Consider the following 27,022-nt stretch of genomic DNA (forward strand, 5'->3'; position numbering starts at 1 on the left):
GCGCAGAGCCCCACTCGGCCAGCGGGGCCTGGCGGGGGACCTGTCGCGCTGAAAGCTCCAGGGTAGGGCCGACGCGCATCAGGCTGGGCATCCGTTCGGGATGCGCAGGTTGCCGTCTGCAACCGGCGGCGCCACGCCCAGGCGGGCGGAGCGCGGTTCCCGGAGTCTGGCGCCCGCGGTCATGTGACACAGCGAAGATGGCGTCGCCCGGCTGCCTGTGGCTCTTGGCTGTCGCTTTCCTGCCATGGACCTGCGCTTCTCGGGCGCTGCAGCATCTGGACCCGCCGGCGCCGCTGCCGTTGGTGATCTGGCATGGGATGGGTGAGTGAGTGAGAAGTTTAAAAGGGTTTGGCGATTCTCTCTCCTCCTAGCCTGGGTTCGCATCTGCAAAATGCGGGTGTAGAGGGCGGGGACCTGGTCCCACAGCACTCGACTGCCTCATTTTAGGATTTGAAGGATTTGAAGGATCTGCATTGGAAACAGAGAAGGGGAAGGAGCCGTCCCCTTCACTGGAAAGAGAGAAGGGGAAGGAAAGAGAGAGCTGCGCACGGCGTTGAAGTTTTACATGCTGTCCTTCATTAATCCTTACAGTAGTGGCGACAGGATGCAGCATCTCGCATTTGGTCGGGCTAGGTGAGCTGCAGCTGGCTATATGACCGGAGCATCTACCCTTTTATTTATTCCTTCACACATTGAACAGAGATTTGTTAGGCACCTACAGTTCATTTACAAGTTGAGTAACCCTTATCTGAAATGCTTGGGACTGGGAAGCATTTCGGATTTTTTTTTTTAATATTTGCATATATACAAGATATCTGGGGGGTGGGACCCAAGTGTAAACAGGAAATGCATTTATTTTTCATATACACCTTATACACATAGCTGGAAGGTAATTTTATGCAATATTTTAAATAATTTTGTGCAACCATCACATGAGGTCAGGTGTGGAATTTTCCACTTGTGGCATCATGTCTGCACTGAAAAACTTTCAGATTTTGGATTTCCCATTTTCAGATTAGGGTGCTCAACCTATATTCATTTAACACAGTTATTGAGCACCTATTAGGTGCTGAGGATACAGTAGGGAACTAAACAGACTAAATTCTTTGTTCTTTTGGAACCTACTCTCCAGTAGGAGAAGCAGATTATAAAGAAATTAACAAGTAAAACATAACATATCAAATGGTGATATGTGCAATGGAGAAAAATATAGTAGGGTGTAGGATAAAGACTGGAGGTGGGGGCTTGCACTTTTAATAAAGCAAAGTTGGGAAAGAATTCATTGAAAAAGTGACATCTGAGTACAAAACTGTCGTAGATTAGGACAGTTGCCATTTGGCTATCTGGTAGAAGGAACAGTAAATGGGAAAGCCCTGATGGGGAAGTATGTCTGGTGTGTTCAAGGGACAGCATTCAGATCAGCGTGGCTGGAAATGAGTAAGCAAGGGGAAGAAGTTAGGAGTTTAGTTTGGAAGGGAGGGACAGGTACAGAAGTTATTGGGCCTAGTAAGACTAATGCAGGGACTTGGCTAGAGTGTCATGGGGAACTTTTTGAGCAGATGAGTGACATGATCTGACACATTTTTAAAGAATCACTTTAGTTGCTTTATTGAGAATAGATCGTAGGGGGTCATGGATAGTCACAGGGAGACAGGTTAGGAAACTATTGCAATAATTTAAACAAGAGATGATGATGACTTGGAACTGTAGAGTAACAGTAGAGGTGTTGAGAAATGGTCAAAGTTTGGATAGATTTTGAAGGTGGATTGCTAACAGATCAGACTTGGAATAAGAGAGAAAGAAAGGAGCCAAAGATGACTCCACAGGTTTTGGCCTGGACAATTGGAAGGGTGAAGTTTTCATTTTACCAAGATGGGGAAGCCTGTAGGACAAGCTAACTTAGGGTGGGGGAAAGATCAAGAGTCTGCTTTTGGGCTTACTAAACTTGAGATCCTCATGAGACACCCAGGAGATGTTGTAGAGGCATTTAGAGTGTGGAGTCTAGGACAGAGATACAGGCTGGAGATTTAAGTAGGGAGTCTTTGGCATACAGCTAGTAGTTAAAGGCTAGGTGAGACCACCTAGGAAATGAGCATACATGGAGGACTAAGCCCTGAGGCACTCCATTCCATTTGGAGGTGGAGGAAATGAGGAGAGACTAGCAAAGGAGACTGTAACTGAATAGCCAGTGAAGTGGAGGGGTCAGGAAAGCGCAGTGTCCTTGAAGCCAAGTGAAGAAAATGTTTCAGGAAGAAGGGCATGATCAGCTGCATCAAATGTTAATGGGTCAAGGAAGATAAAGGCTGACAACTGATTATTGGATTTAGCAATATAAAGATGATTAATCTTGACAAAAGCAGTTTTGGGAGAGTCATGATAGTGAGCTTTATTGGGTTGGATTACAGAAAAATATTCAGAGTAATTAGAGTCAGCAAATACAAACACTTTCAAGGTTCTGCACCAGGCCCTGGGGCTACTCCAGTGGGGTCAAAAGAGGACACAAGGTAGGAGCTTTGTGTTTTCCCAGAGCTCACAGTCAGTTACAGGGGAGGCAGAGGCAGTTAAGTAACCTACAATTACAGCTCAGTGTGGAGAACGTTGTTTTCAGAGAAATAAAAGGAATAGACGATTCTCTAGGCAATAGCCTTTTCTTCTTCTAAAATTGGTACTTAAGCTTTCTCGCAGGTTGAAAATGGAATGAGTAAGTTCAAAATGGGAAATGATCTCAGTCCACTTCTCCTACTCAGTAGCCAGTTTGCTTCCTGTTCCTAGTTCTGGTTCCTTGAAATAGAAACAAGTCTGGGACTAGGACAAGATGAAGAGGCTCCTGAAGTGCAAATTTAAGGAGGCACTCACTCTCAAATTCAGGGTCAGCTCTTACATAAACTTGAGAATGAGTGCCTTCTTAAATTTTGTGCCCTAGAGCAGGGGTCCGAAACTCCCTGGGTCTGTGACCTGTTAGGAACTAGGCCACACAGCAGGAGGTGAGTGAGCCTGGAGCCTTACCGCCATGAGCTCTACCTCCTGTCAGATCAGCAGTGGCATTAGATTCTCATACGAGCTCAAATGCTGTTGTGAACTGCGTGTATGAGGGATCTGGGTTGCGTGCTCCTTACGAGAATCTAACGAATGCCTGATGATCTGAGGTGGAACAGTTTTGAAAAATTGTCTTCCACAAACCTGGTCCCTGGTGCCAAAAAGGTTGAGGACCACTGCCCTAGATGCTTAATTTGCCTCACCCTAGTCCTGGCCCTGAAGAGAAGACTTTGCATCTGTTCACCCCAAATATCCCCTGTGATAGGGGAAGGGAATGTGTACCTCTGCTTATTTTTCATTTGTAAATTTGGTGTCTTAATTATCCTATATGGGCTCTTTGGTTTTTTTGAGACAGGGTCTCATTATGTTGCCCAAACTGGTCTCAAACTCTTGGCCTCAAGCAATCCTCCTGCCTCATCTTACCAAAGTGCTGGGATGATAGGTATGAGCCACCATGCTTGGCCTATATGGATTTTTTTTTTTTTTTTTTTTTTTTTTTTTGAGATAGAGCCTTGCTCTGTTGCCCAGGCTGGAGAGCAGTGGCATGATCTTGGCTCACTGAAACCTCCATCTTTCAGGTTCAAGAGATTTTCCTGGCTCAGCCCCCCAAGTAGCTGGGACTACAGACATGTGCCACCACACCCGGCTAATTTTTGTATATGTAGTAGAGATGGGGTTTCATCATGTTGCCCAGGCTGGTCTCAAGCTCCTGACCTCGTGATCCACCCGCCTCGGCCTCCCAAAGTACTGGGATTACAGACATCAGCCATGACACCCAGCTCCTGTATGGACTTTTGAAGCTTGTTATTACTTGATAAACGAGCTAAGCAAAAAATGTTCTTTCTTCTATTTTTAAAAATTGAGATAAAAATTCATATAAAGTTAACCATTTAAACTTGTACAATTCAATGGCATTTAGTGTATTTGCAATGTTGTGCAACTAACACTTCTGTCTTTTTCAACGCCCCAGAAAAACACACATAGCCATTAAGCAATCACTCCCTATTCCCCCCTCCTACTACTTCTTGATAATCTCCAGCTTAGTTTTCTGTATCTCAGTGGATTTGCCTATTCTTTATTTATCCTATGAAAGGAATCATGCATTATGTGGCTTTTTGAGTCTGGCTTATTTCACTTAGTATAATGTTTCTGAGGCTCATTCAAGTTGTAACATGTGTCAGCACTTTGTTCCTTTTTTATAACTCAGTAATATTCCATTGTGTGAATATACCACATTTTGTTCATTCATTCATTCATGGACTTCTGGATTGTTTCTCCCATTTGACTATTACAAATACTGCTGCTGTTAACATCTATATGCAAGTTTCTGCATGGGCGTGTGTTTTTATTTCTTTAGGGTGTATAACTAGGAGTTGAATTGCTGAGTCATTTAGTAATTGTATGTTTAACTTTTTGAGAAACCACCAAACTGTTTTTCACAGTGGCTGCTTATTACATTCCCACCAGCAATGTCCAAGGGGTCCCATTTTTCTACATCCTTGACAATACATGTTATTTTCTATTAAAAAATTATTATTAAAGACATCCTAGTCTGTGTGAAATGGTATCTCATTGTGGTTTTGGTTTGCATTTCACATGCTTTTCACATGCCAGTTGTTAGCCATTTGTATATCTTCTTTGGAAAAATATGTTTAATTTCTTTTCCCGTTTTTAAATTAGGTTATCTTTTTGTTGAGTTGTAAGTAAGTTGTAAATTCCTTGTATATTCTGGGTATTAAGCCCTTATCGGATAACTGTTTTGCAAATATTTTCTTCCATTCTATACATTGTTTTCACATTCTTGGTAATGCTCTTTGAGGCCTCAAAGTTTTTAAACAATAAATAATATTTTGACTCATGAGTTTCCATCTGTTTTTTGTTGGCTAGGAGACAGCTGTTGCAATCCCTTAAGCATGGGTGCTATTAAAAAAATGGTTGAGAAGAAAATACCTGGAATTTACGTCTTATCTTTAGAGATTGGGAAGACCCTGATGGAGGTAAGGCGCTTCACAGCTGTTCCTTTGAAGGGCTGCTGACTGATTTCATAGCATATACTGTTAAAATGCTTTGCCTTGTGTTTTTAGCAGGAAATCATACAATGACACTTTCACCCTTGAGTGGCTTATGTGAGGATACCAACCTAAATGAGTTTACCTCTTAGAGAAGATGTCAGTGGTTGTTTTCAGTCCCATCCTCTCACTTCTCTCTGGCTTCTTTTTTAGGACGTGGAGAACAGCTTCTTCTTGAATGTCAATTCCCAAGTAACAACAGTATGTCAGACACTTGCTAAGGATCCTAAACTGCAGCAAGGCTACAATGCTATGGGATTCTCCCAGGGAGGCCAATTTCTGTAAGTTCCTTTTTGTTATATTGTACCACTTACATGGAATTGATTTTTTTTTCTTTTATTCAGATAAATCCACTCCTCCAATTCAAGATTGTCACCTATCTTGGAAGGGAAATTTCCTAAAATGTTCCTGTGTAAGAAGCTTTATGGAACTTAATTTCCTTTCTTTTTTTTTTTTTTTTTTTGAGACGGAGCTTCTCTCTTGTTGCCCAGGCTGGAGTGCAGTGGCGCGATCTCAGCTCACTGCAACCTCCATGTCCCAGGTTCAAGCGATTCTCCTGCCTCAGCCTCCCGAGTAGCTGGGACTACAGTGCTCATCACCACACCTAGCTAATTTTTTGTATTTTTAGTAGAGATGGGGTTTTACCATGTTGTCTAGGCTGGTCTTGAACTCCTGACCTCAGGTGGTCCACCTACCTCAGCCTCCCAAAGTTCTGAGATTACAGGTGTGAGCCACCGTGCCCGGCCGGAGCTTAATTTATTTTCTATGAAAGTTGAAAGAAATATTTGCATTTGCCCATATCAGGAAAATCCTGAAACTCTGCAGGTTTGGGGAGTCACAGAGGGTGACTAGCTTAATCTGTGATGCCGATTGTGGATGATACATTTCCATCTGACTGTCGGAGCTAAAACTCCCTTTTATTCCGTAGGAGGGCAGTGGCTCAGAGATGCCCTTCACCTCCCATGATCAATCTGATCTCGGTTGGGGGACAACATCAAGGTAACTTTGCCTCTTTGCTTTCTTTTTTCTCTATTCTAACCCACATGACCACCTGATTTAAAAAAAATCTAGGAACTGTATTTGCACAAGACATCAGCCATCCTTGCAAAATCCTGTTTCTCTAGCTTTTAACAAACTAGCCAGCATTGCTGGAGACATAGGAAGAGACTTAGGATTCCAGAGGCCTGGATCACTAGGTTGGCATCTACTTCTCTCCAATTTCATTGACACGATTGCATGGAAGTGAGATGGTTATAGCCATGTGGCAGGTGGTGGTTGAGGAGTTAGGAAAATCGAGTGACCTTTTCTGTTCTCTGACTTGGTGGTATCCTCTTGAATTTAGGCTTAGGCAAAGAATAGTGTGTAAGCTCTTGTGTCTATAAATTTAAACTCTTTGAGAAACAGCAGGTTTTCGTCCCTCTCCCTCTCTCTCTTCCTCTCCCTCCTTTCTTTGGTCTCCCTCTCCTTCTTTCTTCGGTCTCCCTCTACTTTCTTCGGTCTCCCTCTACTTTCTTCGGTCTTCGTCTGTTGCCGAGGCTGGACTGTACTGCCGTGATCTCAGCTCGCTGCAACCTCCCTGCCTCGGGCTCCTGTGATTCTCCTGCCTCGGCCTGCCGAGTGCCTGGGATTGCAGGCGCGCGCCGCCACGCCTGACTGGTTTTTGTATTTTTGGTGGAGACGGGGTTTCGCCGTGTTGACTGGGCTGGTCTCCAGCTCCTGACCTCGAGTGATCTGCCGGCCTCGGCCTCCCGAGGTGCTGGGATTGCAGACGGAATCTTGCTCACTCAGTGCTCAATGTTGCCCAGGCTGGAGCGCAGTGGCATGATCTCGGCTTGCTACAACCTCCACCTCCCAGCTTTCTTTTTTCTCTATTCTAACCCACATGACCACCTGATTTAAAAAAAATCTAGGAACTGTATTTGCACAAGACATCAGCCAAGGCCTGCCTTGGCCTCCCAAAGTGCTAAGATTACAGCCTCTGCCCGGCCGCCCCGTCTGGGAAGTGAGGAGCGCCTCTGCCCGGCCGCCCCATCTGGGAAGTGAGGAGCGCCTCTGCCCCGCCGCCATCCCGTATAGGAAGTGAGGAGAGTCTCTGCCCGGCTGCCCCGTCTGGGATGTGAGGAGCGCCTAGGCCCAGCCACCCTGTCTGGGAAGTGAGGAGCGCCTCTGCCTGGCCACCCCGTCTGGGAGGTGAGGAGCACCTCTGACCGGCCGCCACCCCGTCTGGGAGGAAGTGAGGAGCGCCTCTGCCCGGCCGCCCCGTCTGGGAAGTGAGGAGTGCTTCTACCTGGCCGCCCCATCTGAGAAGTGAGGAGCGCCTCTGCCCGGCCGCCCCTTCTGGGAAGTGAGGAGCGCCTCTGCCCGGCCGCCCCGTCTGGGAAATGAGGAGCGCCTCTGCCCGGCCGCCCATCGTCTGGGAGGTGAGGAGCGCCTCTGCCCGGCCGCCCCGTCTGGGAGGTGAGGAGCGCCTCTGCCCGGCCACCACCCCATCTGGGAGGAAGTGAGGAGCGCCTCTGCCCGGCTGCCCCGTCTGGGAAGTGAGGAGCGCCTCTGCCCAGCCGCCCCGTCTGGGAAGTGAGGAGCGCCTCTGCCCGGCCGCCCCGTCTGGGAGGTGAGGAGCGCCTCTGCCCGGCCACCACCCCATCTGGGAGGAAGTGAGGAGCGCCTCTGCCCGGCCGCCCCGTCTGGGAAGTGAGGAGCGCCTCTGCCCGGCCGCCCCGTCTGGGAAGTGAGGAGCGCCTCTGCCCGGCCGCCCCGTCTGGGAAGTGAGGAGCGCCTCTGCCCGGCCGCCCCGTCTGGGAAGTGAGGAGCGCCTCTGCCCGGCCGCCCCGTCTGGGAAGTGAGGAGCGCCTCTGCCCGGCCGCCCCGTCTGGGAAGTGAGGAGCGCCTCTACCTGGCCGCCCCGTCTGGGAAGTGAGGAGCGCCTCTGCCCGGCCGCCCCGTCTGGGAGGTGAGGAGTGCCTCTGCCCGGCCGCCACCCTGTCTGGGAGGAAGTGAGGAGCACCTCTGCCCGGCCACCCTGTCTGGAAAGTGAGGAGTGCCTCTACCTGGCCGCCCCATCTGGGAAGTGAGGAGTGCCTCTGCCTGGCCGCCCATCGTCTGGGATGTGAGGAGCGCCTCTGCCCGCCGCCCCGTCTGGGAGGTGTACCCAACAGCTCGGAAGAGACAGCGACCATCGAGAACAGGCCATGAGATGGTGGTTTTGTTGAAAAGGAAAGGGGGAAATTTGGGGAAAAGAAAGAGAGATCAGATTGTTACTGTGTCTGTGTAGAAAGAAGTAGGCATAGGAGACTCCATTTTGTTCTGTACTAGGAGAAATTCTTCTGCCTTGGGATGCTGTTGATCTATGGCCTTGCCCCCAGTCCCATGCTCTCTGAAACATGTGCTGTGTCAACTCAGGGTTAAATGGATTAAGGGCGGTGCAAGATGTGCTTTGTTAAACAGATGCTTGAAGGCAGCATGCTCGTTAAGAGTCATCACCACTCCCTAATCTCAAGTACCCAGGGACACAAACACTGCCTAGGAAAACCAGAGACCTTTGTTCACGTGTTTATCTGCTGACCTTCTCTCCACTATTATCCTGTGACCCTGCCACATCCCCCTCTCCGAGAAACACCCAAGTATGGTCAATAAATACTTAAAAAAAAAAAAAAAAAAAAGAAACAGCAGGTTTTCTATTTAGACAGAATTCCATACTGTTGGGGAAGGATGTGTCATTAGAATGGAATTTCATCTCTGTTGTGATGGGTATAGCTATTAGCTGGTATAATGTGGGAACAGAATGATTCCCCGTATAATCAGGAAACGTGGACTCACCCAATTAACTATTACTCCTAGTCAAGTAATTTGGTATCTTAGGTTCCACTCACAGATGGAGGAAACCAAAATATGGCCCTGCCTGTCCTATGGGAATTTTTCAGAGGATAAAGTGAAATAATAGGTAGGAAAATACTTTTTAAAAGTATAAGGATTATACGAACGCAAGTTGGTAAAAATAGCTTTATTATTCTTTCATTTAACAAATATTTATTGAAAACCTATTATATGCCAGAAACAAGAGAGACAAGGTTCTTGCATTCATGAAATATATATACACACACACACACACACGTGCACATATATACACGTACATACATAGACATATATATACACTTAGGCACCTATATACACACATACATAGACATATATAGACATATATACACACATATATGCACTTATATACACATATATACACACACACATATACATATATACATGATAAAATGGAGGATAGCTGGGCACGTGGTGGTGTATACCTGTAGTCCCTGCTACTTGGGAGGCTGAGGCTGGAGGATCATTTGAAGCCAGGAGTTCAAGGCACTGTGGCATGCTATAATTGTGCCTGTGAATAGCCATTGCACTTTAGTCTAGGCAACATAGCAAGACCCAATCTCTTGGAAAAAAACACAAGAACGACAGGATAATGTTTGAAGGACACACTAGTGGTTGTAGTGCTTAAAGGAGTGGGCTCTGGGGCCAAACTGCCTGTGTCTGAATCCTGGCTTATCCCTTATTGTCTAACCTTGGACAAGGTATTTAGCCTCTCAGTTTTACAGTTTTCTATCTGTGATATAGGGCAAATAATGATATCTACTCCACAGGGTGGTTGTGAGGATTAAATTAATTATTGCCAATATTTTGCTTAGAACTATTGGTGTTACTCAAAACAATGTTATTGATGAGGATGCTAAGGATGAAGTATAACTGGGGGAGGGGAAGGAAATGGGGGTGGGTAGTATTTGAGATAAGGTGGTCAGATATGACTTGTGTAGGACCAAGATCTGAGAGCTGAAAATGAGTCCAGCCATGTGATGCAACACATCCTCCAGGGATGAGCAGGTAAAAAGATCCTTAGGCAAGAAAGAGTGTAGCAGCACCAGGAGGAAGCTGGTGATAGTATTAGTTCTCTGAGCTTTATTTTCATGAGGAATAAGTGAATGAAATCAGAGTTTGGTCCTGTTCATTTTGTTTCTCACAGTGCCTTGTGCATAGTGGGTATTCGATACATCATTATTGAAGGAATGGATATTTGTCATCTACCACTGTAGGTGTTTTTGGACTCCCTCGATGCCCAGGAGAAAGCTCTCACATCTGTGACTTCATCAGAAAAACACTGAATGCTGGAGCGTACTCCAAAGTTGTTCAGGAACGGTATGTATGGTTAGCTGAAAAGATTACAGACCTATCACCGTGTGAAAATATCATGCTGACTTTCATGCTTACAGTGATTCCAGCAGTAGTTCCTTATGATATTCAAATGAGGTCTTTTTTTTTTTTTTTTTGAGATGGAATTTCGCTCTTGTTGCCCAGGCTGGAGTGCAGTGGCGTGATTTTGTCTCACTGCAACCTCTGCCTCCCAGGTTCAAGCGAGTCTCCTGCCTCAGCCTCCGAGTAGCTGGGATTACAGGCATGCGCCACTACGCCCGGCTAATTTTGTATTTTCAGAAGAGACAGGGTTTCTCCATGTTGGTTAGGCTGGTCTCCAACTTCCCGATCTCAGGTGACCCACCCACCTTGGCCTCCCAAAATGCTGGGATTACAGGCCTGAGCCACCGCACCCGGCCTTCAAATGAGATCTTTTTGTATTATCTGCTCAATTTCATTGTAAACCTAAACTTGCTCCAAAAAGTCTTATTAATTAAAAAACAAAGAAAGAAAAACAAGGGCATTTTTCTATGTAAGAAGAATGTAATTATAACAGAATAAATTTCCATCCTTAAAAAACAAACAAAGCCTTTAGAAAGTACTAAGTTCAAGGAATTACTGTTGGTATTTAGAGGACAGATTCTTTATGTTGTTAGCTACTCCCTACATCACTGTCCCTGACTACTCAAATGTATTTGGGTATTTAGCATGGCCAGCCTGGCATAATGGCTCACACTTGTAATCCCAGCTCTTTGAGAGGCCAAGGCAGGAGGATTGCTTGAAGCCAGAAGTTCACAACCAGTCTGAACAACATAGTGAGACCCCTGTCTCTATTAAAATCTATTTAAAAAAAAAAAAAGATGCAGAATTACTTTTGTGGTGTGTGCTTGTTCAATTGTTTCCAAACTTAATTGTATATCAGAACCACAGGGAAATTCATTAAAAATGGATTCCTGGGCTCTATCCTTAGAAGTTGTGAGCCGGGCTCGGTGGCTCACGCCTGTAATCCCAGCACTTTGGGAGGCGGAGGCAGGTGGATCATGAGGTCAGGAGTTCAAGACCAGCCTAACCAACATGGTGAAACCCCATCTCTACTAAAAATACAAAAATTAGCTGGGCGTGGTGGCACGCACCTGTAATCTCAGCTACTCAGGAGGCTGAGGCAGGAGAATCTTAAAAAACGCGGGAGGCGGAGCTTGCAGTGAGCCGAGATTGCGCCATTGCACTCTAGCCTGGGCAACAGGGGGAGACTCTATCTCAAAAAAAAAAAAAAAAAAGTTTTGATGGTAGGTCTGACGTGCTCTTGATGATAGCTGGAGTTTGGGATCAACTAATATCCTGTGGGTTTCCAAGTGTCTCATTATTGTCAAATAACAACTTTTTATTACGGTATATTCTTGAAGCCATTTTTCAAGATACAGCCTTGTGACTGACTCATGTTGGAACCACCTACAGCTAATAGCTGTCTTTTCTCTTCCCACTCATTGGCTACACAAATAGCCACAAAGCTGTTGTGGGTCAACAGTACCACCTGATGGTTATTATAGAAAACTAAGATACTCTGTACCTCTATCTCCTTTTTTTACCCTCAGGCCACACCAAGCTTTCCCCTTTGCCTGGTTTGATTGGCTGTGGCTAATTACAACTTAATTATTTATATTCTACATATTCTCTGTTCTCATGGATTTGCATGGTGTTTAAACTTCATTCTTCCTCCTTTACTCTTTATTCTCACTCTTGGCCAGTTGCCTCCAAAAAGCCTATACTTTTCTTTCTTTGTATGAACCAAAACAACCCTTGGCAATCAGAATTCTGTTAGTGATGCTAAGTGAGCAGTCCGTCGGGGGGTGACAAGTGACACCTAAATACTGATTAAGGCGGGATGCAGTGGCTCATGCCTGTTATCTCAGCACTTTGGGAGGCCTTGGTAGGCAGATCACTTGAGGCCTGGAGGTTGAGACCAGCCTGGCCAACATGGCGAAACCCCATCTCTACTAAAAATACAAAAATTAGCCAGGCTTGGTGGCGCACACCTGTAGTCTTAGCTACTCCGGAGGCTGAGGCTAGAGAATCACTTGCACCCAGGAGGCGGGGGTTGCAGTGAGCTGAGATCACGCCACTGCACCCTAACCTAGGTGACAGAGTGAGACTCTGTCTCAAAAAATAAAAATAAAAAATACTGATTAAAAGTGGTAGATTGATGTGTTTATCTTCACTTCCTCCTTAAACTTTAATGAAGTGGTAGCAGAAGAATAAAAAAATGATAAACCCACAAGGGCAGAGAGAACAGGGAGAGAGGAGGTAAGAGATCATCAAAAATGGCAACATGTTTTTGAAAGCAAGCAAGCAGATGAATGAGTGTGAGAACCGTTTTAGCGGAGCAGATGGTGAAGGCTTAAAGTAACAAAGAGAAATCATTTTGTCTTTGTGATACTGTCCCAGGTTGCCCCTGGTATTAGGGAGGATTAATTCTAGTTGCAAGAAGGAAACCATATCAAGCCAAAGTAAATTTTAAAAGAAAGTAATACTCTGTTGGTGCCTAAGGCCTCATAGGGCCTGGAATCAAGAATTGGGAGCCATGAGGAGCCAGGGTATTCTCTCTCCAATGCCATTGTTGCTTCTCTCTCTGTGTCGCTGCTTCTTTCTCTCCATGCAGACCAGCTTCCCCTGCCACCCACATGATGGAAGGTGGCCTTGCATGGCTTCCAAATGTTTAATCTTCTGTTAGGAGATTGTCTCAGTCTGAGGCTAGAATCTCTTTGTCCCGATTCAGATTCTTCAGGAAGGGACCATGCCCCAGCTCAGGTCAGGTCTCCACCTCTGCTCTCATTAGCTGTGGCCAGAGAAGTGGGACCGTGCATACTAACCATACCCACCTCCCTGTAAACCAGTAGGCGGGGCAGGAAGAGTGCAAGAGTGACTTAGGCAGAGACCCCAAAAGATGTCTTCCACATTCTTCAGATAACTTAACCTTAGCAAAGCAAATGTGATATCCTAATGTGCACAGTAACTGGTGAGGAAGCCCCCGGCTTGGCATGGTGAGGGCAACGAGGAATGGTGTAATAGTTCTCTCTCTCCTTCCTGGATGTAAAACTACCCTCTAGTTCCCTTTTGCCTTTGCAGATGCTGTCAGCCCTTCCTAGTCTTCTCCTTCCTCCAGTTTGCTCCCTGCCATCCCCTGCCTCACGCTCTACCCTCCGACCTCTACACTCCCTGCCACAATGAATACTTCAGTGTTGCCCTGGCCGTGGCCTTGGCCTCCGTCTTCCCCTGTACCAGCTCAGGGGAAGCCAGAGCTTTACATATCCTGTTTAATTTTCATAGCAACTTGCCCTTCCAAGGTCTACTCTGGGCCCTGCTCCCAGTTTGCACCCCACCCTCAGTGGATCTCAGAGTGCTTTTCCTCAATTGTCCAGTTTTCCCCATGTCTTTGCCCTCAGCTGATGAACTTGCAGCTTGGTTTTCTGGAAATATTGAGGCATCTACTCAGGCTCTGTCAGAGACTTTTCAGCCATTCAAACAAGTTAGAGAGTAATGTAACGAACTACAGGCATACCTCAGAGACACTGAGGATTCGGTTCTAGACCACCACAATAAAGCAAATATTGCAGTACAGCAAGGCACACAAAGTTGTTGGTTTCCCAGTGCATATAAAAGCTATGTTTACACTATACTGAAGTCTATTAAGTGTGCAGTAGCATTATGCCTAAAAAAAGTACATGCCTTAATTAGAAAATACTTTATTGCTAAAAAATGCTAATCATTTGAGTCTTCAGCAAGTCATCTTTTTGCTGGTGGAGGGTCTTGCCTCGATGTTGATGGCTGCTGACTGATCAGGGTGGTGGTTGCTGAAGGTTGGGGTGTAGGGTCCAGCCCCACAGGGTCAGTGGGTTTTTCTCCCCGTGTGCGGAGATGAGAGATTGTAGAAATAAAGACACAAGACAAAGAGATAAAAGACAGCTGGGCCCGGGGGACCACTACCACCAAGACGCGGAGACTGGTAATGGCCCTGAATGCCAGGCTGCGCTGTTATTTATTGGATAGAAGATAAGGGGGCAGGGTAAGGAGTGTGAGCCATCTCCCGTGATAGGTAAGGTCACGTGGGTCACGTGTCCACTGGATGGGGCCCTTCCCTGTTTGGCAGCCGAGGCGGGGAGAGAGAGAGGAGACAGCTTACGCCATTATTTCTGCATATCAGAGACTTTTAGTGCTTTCACTAATTTGCTACTGCTAACTAAAAGGCAGAGCCAGGTGTACAGGATAGAACATGAAGGCGGACTAGGAGCGTGACCAATGAAGCACAGCATCACAGGGAGACGGTTAGGCCTCCGGATAACTGTGGGCTGGCCTGACTGATGTCAGGCCCTCCACAAGAGGTGGAGGAGTAGAGTCTTCTCTAAACTTTCCCGGGGAAAGGGAGACTCCCTTTCCCAGTCTGCTAAGTAGCGGGTGTTTTCCTTGGCACTGACCCTACCACTAGACCACTGTCCGCTTGGCAACGGGTGTCTTCCCAGACGCTGGCGTTACCGCTAGACCAAGGAGCCCTCTAGTGGCCCTGTCTGGGCATGACAGAAGGCTCGCATTCTTGTCTTCTGGTCACTTCTCACCATGTTCCTTCAGCTCCTATCTCTGTATGGCCTGGCTTTTCCTAAGTTATGATTGTAGAGCAAGGATTATTATAATATTGGAATAAAGAATAATTGCTACAAACTAATAATTAATGATATTCATATATAATCATGTCTATAATCTAGATCTAGGATAACTCTTGTTATTTTATATATTTTATTATACTGGAACAGCTCATGCCCTCGGTCTCTTGCCTTGGCACCTGGGTGGCTTGCCGCCCACATTGGGGTGGCTGTGCTAATTTCTTAAAGTGAGACAACGATGAACTTTGTATCAATTGACTCTTCCTTTCATGAAAGATTTCTTTGTAGCATGCGATGCTATTTGGTAGCATTTTGGCCTCAGTAGAACATCTTTCAGAACTGGAGTCAATCCTCAAACCCTGACACTGCTTTTATGTAAGCTTATGTAATATTTATTCTAAATCCTTTGTTGTCGTTTCATCAGTGTTCACAGCATCTTCGCCAGGAGTAGACTCCATCTCAAGAAGCCCCTTTTTCCTCATCCGTAAGAAGCAATTCCTTATCTGTTTTATGAGATTGCAACAATTCAGTCACATCATCAGGTTCCACTTCTAATTCTAGTTCTCTTGCTATTTCCACATCTGCAGTTACTTCCTTCATTGAAGTCTTGAATCCCTCAGCCATTCATGAGGGTTGGAATCAACTTCTTTTAAATTCCTGTTAATGCTGATATTTTGACCTCTTCCCATGAATCATGAATTTTTGTTTGTTTGTTTTTGAGACAGTCTCACTCTGTCACCCAAGTTGGAGTGCAGTGGTGCCATTACAGCTTACTACAACACAGCCTCAACCTCCCAGGCTCAAGCGATCCTCCCACCTCAGCATCCTGAGCAGCTGGGACTACAGGTGTGAGCCACTACACCCCACTCATTTTTTAATTTTTTGTAGAGATGGGATCTCATTTATGTTCCCCAGGCTAGTCTCACACTCCTGGGCTCCACTGATTTTCCCTCCTCACCCTCCCAAAGTACATGGTACCCAGCCCGTTAATGTTCTTAATGGCATCTAGAATGATAAATCCTTTCCATCAGGGTTTCCATTTACTTTGCCCAGATGCATCAAAGGAATCACTGTCCATGCAGCTACAACCTTGTAAATGTATTTCTTAAATAATAAGACTTGAAAATTGAAATTACTACTTGATCCATGGGCTGTAGAATGGATGTGCTATGGCAGGCAGGAGGACAACATTAATCTCTTTGTACATCTCCATCAGAGCTCTTGGGTGACCAGGTGCTTTTTAATGAGCTGTAATATTTGTTTTTTAAGTTTGTTTTTAAACTTTTTTTAATTAAAAAAAATAGTTTTTGAGCAGGGTTGTCTCTGTTGCCCAGACTAGAGTGCAGTGGTGTGATCACAGCTCACTGCAGCCTTCACCTCCTGAACTCAAGCCATCCTCCCACTTCAGCCTCCTGAGTAGCTAGGACTACAGGCATGCACCACCATGCTCGGCTAATTTTAAAAAGAATTTTCTTTTGTAGAGGTGGGGTCTTGCTATGTTGCCCAAGCTAGTCTTGAACTCCTGGCCTCAAACGGTTCTCCTACCTTGGCCTCCCAAAGTGCTGGCATTGTAGGTATAAGCCACCATGCCCAGCTGCGTGGTAATCTTTTGAAAGGAATCTTTTTTCTGAGCAATAGGTCTCAACAGTGGGCTTAAAATAGTCAGCAAACCACCCTGTAAGCAGATCTGCTGTCATCCAGGCTTTGAGTTCCATTTGTAGAGCACAGGCAGAGTAATTTAGCGTAGTTCTTAAGGGCCCTAGGATTTAAAAAATGGTAACCGAGCATTGGCTTCAGCTTAAAGTCATCAGCTCCATGAGGCACTCACAAGAGAGTCAGCCTGTCCTTTGAAGTTTTGAAGCCAGGCATTGACTTCTCCTCTATAGCTGTGAAAGTCCTAGATGGCATCTTCTTCCAATATAAGACTGGTTCATCTACACTGAAAATTTGTTGTTTATGGTCACCACCTTCATTAAGTATCTTAGCTAGATCTCCTGGATAACTTACTGCAGCTTCTACATCAGCACTTGCTGCCCCATCTTGCACTCTTGTGTTATGGAGATGGTTTCTTTCCTTGAACCTTACAAACAAACCTCTGCTAGCTTCATACTTTTTTTCTGCAGCTTCCTCACCTCTCTCAGCCTTCATTGAATTGAAAAGTTAGGACGTTGCTCTGGATTAGGCTTTGGCTTAAGGGAATGTTGTGGCTGGTTTGGTTTTCTATCTAGACCACTCAGATTTTCTCCGTATCAGCAATAAGACTGTTTTGCTTCCTTATTATTTGTGTGTTCACTGAAGTAACACTTCTAATTTTCCTCAGGAACTTTTTTTTTTTTTTGCATTCTATAAATGTTCAGAGTTCTAAACCTTTAAAAGGTTTCAAATACATGTATAAACACATTCTAGAATGTCACTCTGACTGTTGCTTCCTTTAACTTCAGTCTCATCTGCTCCTGGAAGGGAGAGCTCCATCTCTGACGTAGCTGGCTCTGTTGGGCTTTAGCGCCAGCCTGCTCCACTGAGTGGGGTTTTCAGGACCACTGCCTCTGGGCAGCTCTTCCACTCTGGCTGCGGAGCGTATGTTGTAGAAATTTTGATTTCTCTCCCTGCCAACCTGGGATAGAGTTTGTTCGAATTTCTCCATGTGAGGCCTTGTGGTAACCATGCCCATTTTGAGGAGGTGGGGGCTGGAAGGGAAGGGGAAGTGGAGAGAGATTGAAAAGAAAGTATAAAGAGTCCCCTTTGCTCCAGTTCCCAGCAAGTTCCTCATCTCCATCTGGGACCACCTCAGCCTGGACCTTATTGTCTATATCACTATCAGGCTTTTGGTCAAAGCCATTCAACAAGTGTCTAGAAAGTTCCAAGCTTTCCCACATTTTCCTATCTTCTTCTGAGGCCTCCAAACTGTGCCAACCTCTGCCTGTTACCCAGTTCCAAAGTCACTTCCACATTTTTGGGTAACTTTTCAGCAGCACTCCACACTACTGGTACTTATTTACTGTATTAGTCTGTTTTCTCGCTACCGATAAAGACATATCTGAGACTGGGCAAATATAATGGACTTACAGTTCCATGTGGCTGGGGAAGCCTCACAATCGTGGTGGAAGGTGAAAGGCACATCTCACATGACGGCAGACAAAAGAAGAGAGCTTGGGCAGGGAAACTCCCCTCTTAATTTTATTTTTTATTTATTTATGTTTTTTGAGATGGAGTCTCGCTCTGTCTGCCAGGCTGGAGTGCAATGGCGTGATCTTGGCTCACTGCAACCTCAGCTTCCCAGGTTCAAGTGATTCTCCCTCCCTCCGCCTCCCGAGTAGCTGGGATTACAGGCACATGCCACCACGCCTGGCTAATTTTTGTATTTTTAGTAGAGACGGGGTTTCCTCATGTTGGCCAGGTTGGTCTCGAACTCCTGACCTCAGGCGATCTGCCCACCTTGGCCTCCCAAAGTGCTGGGATTATAGGCGTGAGCCACAGAACCTGGCCCAACTCCCCTCTTTGAAACCATCAGATCTCATGAGACTTATTCACTGTCATGAGAACAGCACAGGAAAGACCCACCCCTGTAATTCAGTCACCTCCCATGACATATGGGAATTGTGGGAGTTACAATTCAAGATGAGATTTGGGTGAGGACACAGCCAAACCATATCAGCATGATAAATATGATAAATCCCAGTGTCAATAGGGGAAGCAAATATTGATGAGTCCTTTGCCTGAATCTTTTATAATTTCTGTACTGTGCTGAATAGTCCTTGTCTCAACAAGGTGTCTTGTTGACAGACTGTTTCATAGATGCAAGTCTTCTGTATTAAAGGGTAAGGCCTGGGACTTGAGGGCTTTGGCCTTTTGTCCTTGTTTTTTTGAGACGGAGTCTCACTCTGTCGCCCAGGCTGAAGTGCAGTGCTGCGATCTCGGCTCACTGCAACCTCTGCCGCCGGGGTTCTAGCAATTCTCCTGCCTCAGCCTCCCGAGTAGCTAGGATTACAGGCTCCTGCCACCGCACCCGCCTAATTTTTGTAGTTTTAGTAGAGACAGGGTTTCACCATCTTGGCCAGGCTGGTCTTGAACTCCTGACCTCGTGATCCACCTGCTTCAGCCTCCCAAAGTGCTGGGATTACAGGCATGAGCCACTGTGCCTGGCCGGCCTTTTGTCCTTTTAAAGTCTCCTGGTGGCCTTTGCACTGAGCATGCCCTAGGCATACTGACTGACCTGTAGCTTGATCACCTCTTTCCTTTTTTTTCCTACAGCCTCGTGCAAGCCGAATACTGGCATGACCCCATAAAGGAGGATGTGTATCGCAACCACAGCATCTTCTTGGCAGATATAAATCAGGAGCGGGTAAGCACCCAAACCGGGCTCCCATAGATGTGCGTTCTTTTTCCTGTTTAGGTCTTCATAAACAAATCAGCGGTGACTGTTTACCCAAACTGTCCTGGGCAGACCCTAGGAAACAGAAGTTCTGTTTTTTTGGAAGGCAGTGCCTTTGAGATTCAGTTCCCTTTAGGGAGGTTGAAATTCATTTGCCTTTCTTCCCTTAAGTTGTTTCCCTCTCCTAGTGTTGAAACACACAGGATAAGCTTGGTAGGTTGCTGACTTGGCGAGGTGGAAATTCACAGCTGCTGTCTTAATGAGGGAAGCTTTCCTGATGGATCAGTCTGGAGGTGGATTTTTCTCTAGAGATTTACCTAAAAGAGAGATACAGTAGGCACTAAGTATGTCCCAGACAGAAACATGGTTTGGTAGGTTCTGGTAAACTAGATGGCTCAGTTTATATTAGACTCATCTGGAGAATCTTTTGGTTTTTTGTTTTTAAACAGAAAGTTTGAAGGGAAAAACAAACCAAACAAAAAAGCAAAGAATAGTATATAGCAGAACGACCCGGAATTTGCAGTTTCTTATTTTGTCTTGGCTTTCTCTGACTAGAAGCCTCTCACCTATGTGATGGACACCTATGGAGTGTGGTGTAAACTCATAGTTGTACCTGTATGCCATGGTCGGTGGCATGTCAGTCAGATAGGATGGTAAGAAAAGCCTATAGAAGGCCGGGCGTGGTGGCTGACGCCTGTAATCCCAGCACTTTGGGAGGCCGAGGTGGGCAGATCACTTGAGGTCAGGAGTTCAAGACCAGCCTGACCAACATAGTGAAACTTCGTCTCTACTAAAAATACAAAATTAGCTGGACGTGGTGGCGACCACCTGTAATCCCAGCTACTCGGGAGGCTGAGGCAGGAGAATCGCTTGAACCCGGAAGGCAGAGGTTGCAGTGAGCTGAGATGGCGCCACTGCACTCCGGCCTCGGTGACAGAGCGAGACTCCATCTCAAAAAAAAAAAAAAAAAAAGAAAAGAAAGGAAAAGGCTGTGTAAGCAATCCCGTGACTGGTTATATACCCAAAGGAAAACAAATTGTCCTGCCAAAAAGACACTTGCACTCGTGTTTATTGCAGCACTGTTCACCATAGCAAAGACATGAAATCAACCTAGGTGCCCATCAGCGGTGGACTGGATAGAGAAAATGTGGTACATATACACCATGGAATATTACACAGTCATAAAAAAGAATGAAATCCTGTTCTTTGCAGCAACATGGATGCAGCAGGAGGCCATTATCCTAAGCAAATGAACACAGAAACAGAAGACCAAATACCACATGTTCTCACTTATAAGTGGGAGCTAAACATTGGGTACACGTGACTATAAAGATGGGAACAATAGACACTGGAGACTCCAAAAGCTGGGAGGGAGAGGCTAGGGCTGAAAAACTTCCTGTTGGGCACTGTGTTCACTACCTGGGTGAAAGGATCAATAGAACCCCAAACCTCAGCATCACACAATATACCCTTATAACAAAACTGCACATGTACCCCTCTGAATCTAAAATAAAATATTTTGTTTTTCAGAAAAAAAGAGAAAAAAAGGCTGTACGGGTATATCCTGGTCAGGAAGCTGGAAAACAGCCCATACCCATGGGGAAGAAACATAGTGGCACAGGGTCAGGGAGACCTGAGAACTGGAAGGCTTTACTCCCTCTGCTGGTATCTGATGGTAATGACCTTAGGTGTTGCTGGCCTTTCTTTCAGGGTATCAATGAGTCCTACAAGAAAAACCTGATGGCCCTGAAGAAGTTTGTGATGGTGAAATTCCTCAATGATTCCATTGTGGACCCTGTAGATTCGGAGGTGAGGCACTACTTAGGCCACATGCCAGGAAAGTAAATGGCATTAAAATAGGGCTGCTGGCTGGGCACGGTGGCTCATGCCTGTAATCCCAGCACTCTGGGAGGCCAAGGTGGGTGGATCACCTGAGGTCAGGAGTTCAAGACCAGCCTGGCCAACTTGGTGAAACCCCATCGCTACTCAAAATACAAAAAGAAATTAGCCGGGTGTGGTGGCAGCCACCTGTAATCCCAGCTGCTTGGGAAGCTGAGGCAGGAGAATTACTTGAACCCAGGAGGCAGAGCTTGCAGTGAGCCAAGATCATGCCACTGCACCCTAGCCTGGGTGACAGAGCGAGACTCTGTCTCAAAAAGAACATAAAATGAAATTGAAATGAAATGAAATGAAATGAAAAAATACAGCTGCCTGCTGGGGAGAAAAAACTTCAGTCCCTTCCACCAACATTTGTGTAGAACAGTTCTTCACCTGAGGTCCATAAATGGGACACTGAAGATTGTAATCTACCCCCCAACCCCAAAATTCTATGCAAAATTATGTAATTGCATTCTCTGGGGAAGGATCTATAATTTTAATCCATTTTCCAGAGATCAGAGACCCAAAAAAGGTTCAGAATCACTAGCCCAAAATATATAAATTCCTAAGCTTGGCCTCCAAGGTCTGCCTTGATCTGGCTTCACCCTGTTTTCCAGCCTAATCTTCCTTGTCTGCACGCTTCATACACTCTTGATCAAGCCGTATTGTACTACTTGTGCTTCTCCTCTCGTATGCCTTTGTTCATATTTTTCTGTCTCTAGAATGCCCTTCCTTGGCTTCTCCATCTGACAATTTCTATTCGTCTGTCAAGGCCAGGATGCCATCCCCATTCCAAGCAGAATGTGATCACTTTTGTAGAATCATCAGCCTCTGTTAGAACACTCATCACATTATGTCACACCACCAGGGATTGGCCGATTGTGGCCCACAAGCCCAGTCCATCCTGCTACCCGTTTTGGTGTTACCCACGAGTAACACCAAACACTAACATAAAAGAATGTTTTTAACATTTTTTAATGGTTGGGGGAAAGAATTGGACATATAAAGATTATGTAAAATTTATTTAGACATATCAAGTATTTGGACATATAAAGATTATGTAAAATTTAAATTTCAGTGTCCTCATTGGAACAGTTTTAGTTACTTTTTACATACTGTCTGTGGCTGCATTTGTTACAGTGGCAGCAATGAGTAGTTACAACCATATGGCCCTTAAAGCCTAAAATATTTTGTATCTGGCCTTTACAAAAACGTTTGCTGACCTCTGTGCTCAACAGTGAATTGTTTCTGTGCCTTCCAAGACTGGGAGCTTTTTGGAAACAGATGATGTATTCATAATTGAATGTCTAGAGCTCAGCACAGGAATTTTTCACATTTATTGCTTAATAAATGTAGGAAGCAGAAATTCTGGGGAAGTGGAAATCAGCCTCTCAGAAAGATTAACTCATCCCTCGGGCTCCACCTTTAAGAAGAGATGACTCAGACACACCCTATCCATTTTTTCTTCTTCCTACAGCTTTATGATGTTCACTTTGTTGCCAGTTTTAGCTTCTAACCAGTCTCAAATTATTTTGGCAGTATGTGCTATGTGTCATATCTGAGCTTATTTCTTTTGCTTCTTCTGCAGTGGTTTGGATTTTACAGAAGTGGCCAAGCCAAGGAAACCATTCCCTTACAGGAGACCTCCCTGTACACACAGGTAACTGGCAGGGAGTCTATCTTGGGAGGTTGGTGCTTTTTCAGCTCCCAGTTCCTCAAGCTGCTAGGTTCTTTGGTGCTGGAGCCCTTTCCTGTACACCTCAGAGCACTAGGTACTCCTGAAACACCTGACTCATGTCCAATATTGGTGAAGCTTGTTAGGCTCTTGATTATTTGCTCTAGCTCATTAGGCACTGGGTTACAGAAATCCACTACATCCTGAAACCTTATGGTTTCCAAACAAGAACAAGAGAAACGTCATGTCTGATTCCCTTCTTTTGATAAAAAGATTTTAAAACTAGCTGCCTTTGCTGAGGTACAGTCTGCTACAAATCCAGGAAGCCTCCATGCATGATGAGGGGCATTCCCTTTTTTTTTTTTTTGAGACAGAGTCTCACTCTGTCGCCCAGGCTGGAGTGCAGTGGAGCAATCTTGGCTCACTGCAACCCCTGCCTCCCAGGTTCAAGCAATTCTCCTGCCTCAGACCCCTTAGTAGCTGGGATTACAGGTGTGTGCCATCACACCTGGCTAATTTTTGTATTTTTAGGAGAGATGGAGTTTCACCATGTTGGCCAGGCTGGTCTTGAACTCCTGACCTCAGGTGATCCACCCACCTCAGCCTCCCAAAGTGCTAGGATTACAGGTGTGAGCCGGTGCGCCTGGCCAAGGGACATTACTTTTGAACATTAATAGATGTGAAATCCTGTTTCTAAATTAAGCACTGACAAGGGAAGCTCCTGCAGGAGGTTGAGTGGGACTAGAGTTTTGAATTTTGTTTAGCAGTAGGTCCTGTATCTTAAGCAGAAGTTGCAGTAATTTACCACCTCCAGTTCTGGGGCCTTCTACACTTTAAGAATTTTTTTTTTTTTTTTTTTTTTTTTGAGACAGTGTTGCTTTGTCACCCAGGCTGGCGTGCAATGGTGTGCTCTCAGCTCACTGCAGCCTCCACCTCCTGGGTTCAAGCGATTATCCTGCCTCAGCCTCACTAGTAGCTGGGATTACAGGCACACGCCACCATGCCTAATATTTTGTTTTGTTAGTAGAGATGGGGTTTCATCATGTTGGCCAGGCTAGTCTTCAACTCCTGACCTCAGGTGATCCACCTGCCTCAGCCTCCAAGAGTGCTGGGATTACAGGCGTGAGCCACCACGCCCAGCCCTAAGGATTTTATATTGGAGACAGACTCTCCAAAATGCTAAGTACTACATCTGAACCAATCACCTTCTACTAGAATTCCTCCATGTTATTTCAGAGGTCATTTGTCTCCTCTTGGCTTGGCTTTTCTTTTGCATTGGGTGCCTCAACTTGGGGGGTGAGGTAAAAAGGGAAGCTAGAATCTGATTTGAAAAAAAAAAAGGCTTGAGAAATTACAGCTAAGAACTTCCTTATTGTGAAAACTCAAAATGATGTTGGCCACGGCAGAAGCACCATTCTGGCACTGTCGTAACTGCTTATCTTCCCAACCAGAGGTTGTTCTCCAGCACCTAGGCTATGGGTAATGACATTTTCAACTCCAGAATATGAAAGTGTCCAGGGTTTGTTACCTAAGGGTTGGATATGGTTTTTTTGTTTTGTTCTTTTGAGACAGTTTTGCTCTTGTTGCCCAGGCTGGAGTGCAATGGCATGATCTCAGCTCACTGCAACCTCCACCTCCCGGGTTCAAGCGAATTCTCCTGTCTCAGCCTCCCAAGTAGCTAGGATTACAGGTGCCCGCCACCATGCCCAGCTAATTTTTGTATTTTTAGTAGAGACAAGGTTTCATCATATTGGTCAGGCTGGTCTTGAACTCCTGACCACAGGTGATCCGCCTGCCTTGGCCATCCAAAGTGCTGGGATTACAGGCGTGAGCCACCGTGCCTGTCCTGGGTTGGATGTTTTTTAAGTTACCTAGCTAATGTTCTGTCTTTGGCTCAGTCCCACTTACCTATGGCATTCTGAGGCAGTGTCGTCTATGGCTTGCCCACCTATAGGTAGTCCTCTGACTCTGAGCTTTTCAAAAATCAGAATCTAGAACTCTGTATAGAGCAATCTCAATTGCATATCTATTTTTAATACTTAGAAAAAACTGGCTGGGTGTGGTGGCTCACGCCTGTAATCCCAGCACTTTGGGAGGCCGAGGCACGTGGATCACCTGAGGTCAGGAGATCAAGACCATCCTAGCTAACACGGTGAAACCCCATCTCTACTAAAAATACAAGAAATTACCCAGGCATGGTGGCATGCGCCTGTAATTCCAGCTACTCACGAGGCAGAGGCAGGAGAATCGCTCGAACCAGAGAAGTGGAGGTTGCAGTGAGCCGCGATCGCACCACTGCACTCCAGCCTGGGCGACCGAGCAAGACTCTGTCTCGAAAGAAAGAGAAAAAGAGACAGAGAGAGAGAGAGGAAGAAGACGACGGGGGGGGGGGGGGGGGGGGACAGGGGGAGGGGGATGAGAAAAGAAAGGAAAGGAAGAGAAAGAAAATAAGAAAGAAAGAGAAAAAGAGAAAGAAAGAAGAAAGAAAGGAAGGAAAGAAAGAAAAAAGTAGGAGATATTCTTTTTGGCATTTTTGAAAATACACCTCAATTTTAATACTCAGGACAAACTGCATTTTGACAATATATCTCAAGTTAACGTACTTACGATTTTACTCCAAAACTTCATTACGCTTTAATTATGGCCTTTCCTTCTGCAGGACCGCCTGGGGCTAAAGGAAATGGACAATGCAGGACAGCTAGTGTTTCTGGCTACAGAAGGGGACCATCTTCAGTTGTCTGAAGAATGGTTTTATGCCCACATCATACCATTCCTTGGATGAAACCCGTACAGTTCACAATAGAGCTCAGAGAGCCCCTAACTCTTCCAAATCACATGGGAGACAGTTTCCTTCATGCCCAAGCCTGAGCTCAGATCCAGCTTGCAACTAATCCTTCCATCGTCATCTAACATGCCCTACTTAGAAAGATCTAAGATCTGCATCTTATCCTTTGCTATCTTCTATCACCATATGGTGTTGAATGCAAGTTTAATTACCATGGAGATTGTTTTACAAACTTTTGATGTGGTCAAGTTCAGTTTTAGAAAAGGGAGTCTGTTCCAGAGCAGTGCCAGAACTGTGCCCAGGCCCAAAGGAGACAACTAAAGCAGTGAGATAGATTCTAAGGGCAAACGTTTTTCCAAGTCTTGCCATATTTCAAGCAAAGAGGTACCCAGGCCTGAGGTACTCACATAAATGCTTTGTTTTGCTGGTGATTTAACCAGTGCTTGGAAAAATCTTGCTTGGCTATTTCTGCATAATTTGTTAGGCTGCCTTCCTCTCTGAGTACACTGCCCTCTGTGCTATCATCTTATCAATTATTAGACAAATCCCACTGGCCTACAGTCTTGCTTCTGTGGCACCCACTTTGTCTCCTCAGGTAGTGATGAATTAGTTGCTGTCACAAAAGGAGGGAAGTAGCACCCAATTAAGTTGCTTAAGAGGGGAAATGTACGTCTTGTATAACTTAGGGAGTGAAGAAAATGTAGGCACGAAAGTGAAAAGTGAGGCAGCTAGTTCTTCCTATTCCATTCTTGACCAATCTGCTCTTTCTTAATATGACTAGTGGTCTTGATGCTAGAGTCAACTTACTTTATTGCTGGCTTTAGCAGAGTATAGGAGGAGGCGTATGAAAAAGATCAGGCTTTCTGACTTCCATCCCCAAAACACATTTACCAGCATACTCCAAACTGTTTCTGATGTGTTCCATGGGAAAAAGGATTGTTTGTTCAAAAAGCTTGGAAAATACTACACACTCCCTTTCTCCTTCTGGAGATCAACCCACATTAGAGTGTCTAAAGACTCTTGAGAATTCCTGTTACAGTAAACAAAACTAACGTAATCTACCATTTCCTACACTATTTGAGCATGGAAATCATAGTTCCCACTTTGTGAAAACTTAACGCTTTTTGGAAGACATTTCTGTAGCATGTCAGTTTGGAGAAATGATGAGCTACGCCTTGATGAAAGAACCGTGTTGGTGCTGCTAAGTTTAGCCATTATGGTTTTTCCTTTCTCTCTCTTAAGCCTTATTCTTCAACTAAAAGATAAGGATTAAGAGCAAGAAGTTGGGGGGGATGTGAAAATAATTTTATGAGGTTGTCTAAAATAAAGAGTAGTTTCTTATCCTTGGTGTTTTCAGTATTTTTTACATTT

At 45.3% G+C, this 27,022-nt stretch overlaps 1 protein-coding gene across 1 annotated transcript; it reads left to right on the forward strand.

Moving 5' to 3' along the window:
* Nucleotides 1–188: 188 nt before the first annotated feature.
* PPT1 (palmitoyl-protein thioesterase 1) lies at nucleotides 189–26,992 on the forward strand (the record flags this gene model as incomplete). Its single annotated transcript, NM_001134216.1, is given in 9 exon segments — nucleotides 189–321; nucleotides 4,924–5,033; nucleotides 5,259–5,386; nucleotides 6,034–6,104; nucleotides 10,193–10,295; nucleotides 19,193–19,283; nucleotides 21,024–21,122; nucleotides 22,780–22,851; nucleotides 25,526–26,992. Coding segments are annotated over 9 exon segments (921 nt in total). The 3' UTR covers nucleotides 25,649–26,992.
* Between the last annotated feature and the right edge of the window lie 30 nt (nucleotides 26,993–27,022).

Source organism: Pongo abelii, chromosome 1 (assembly GCF_028885655.2).
Source record: "Pongo abelii isolate AG06213 chromosome 1, NHGRI_mPonAbe1-v2.0_pri, whole genome shotgun sequence".
Lineage (NCBI taxonomy): Eukaryota > Metazoa > Chordata > Mammalia > Primates > Hominidae > Pongo > Pongo abelii.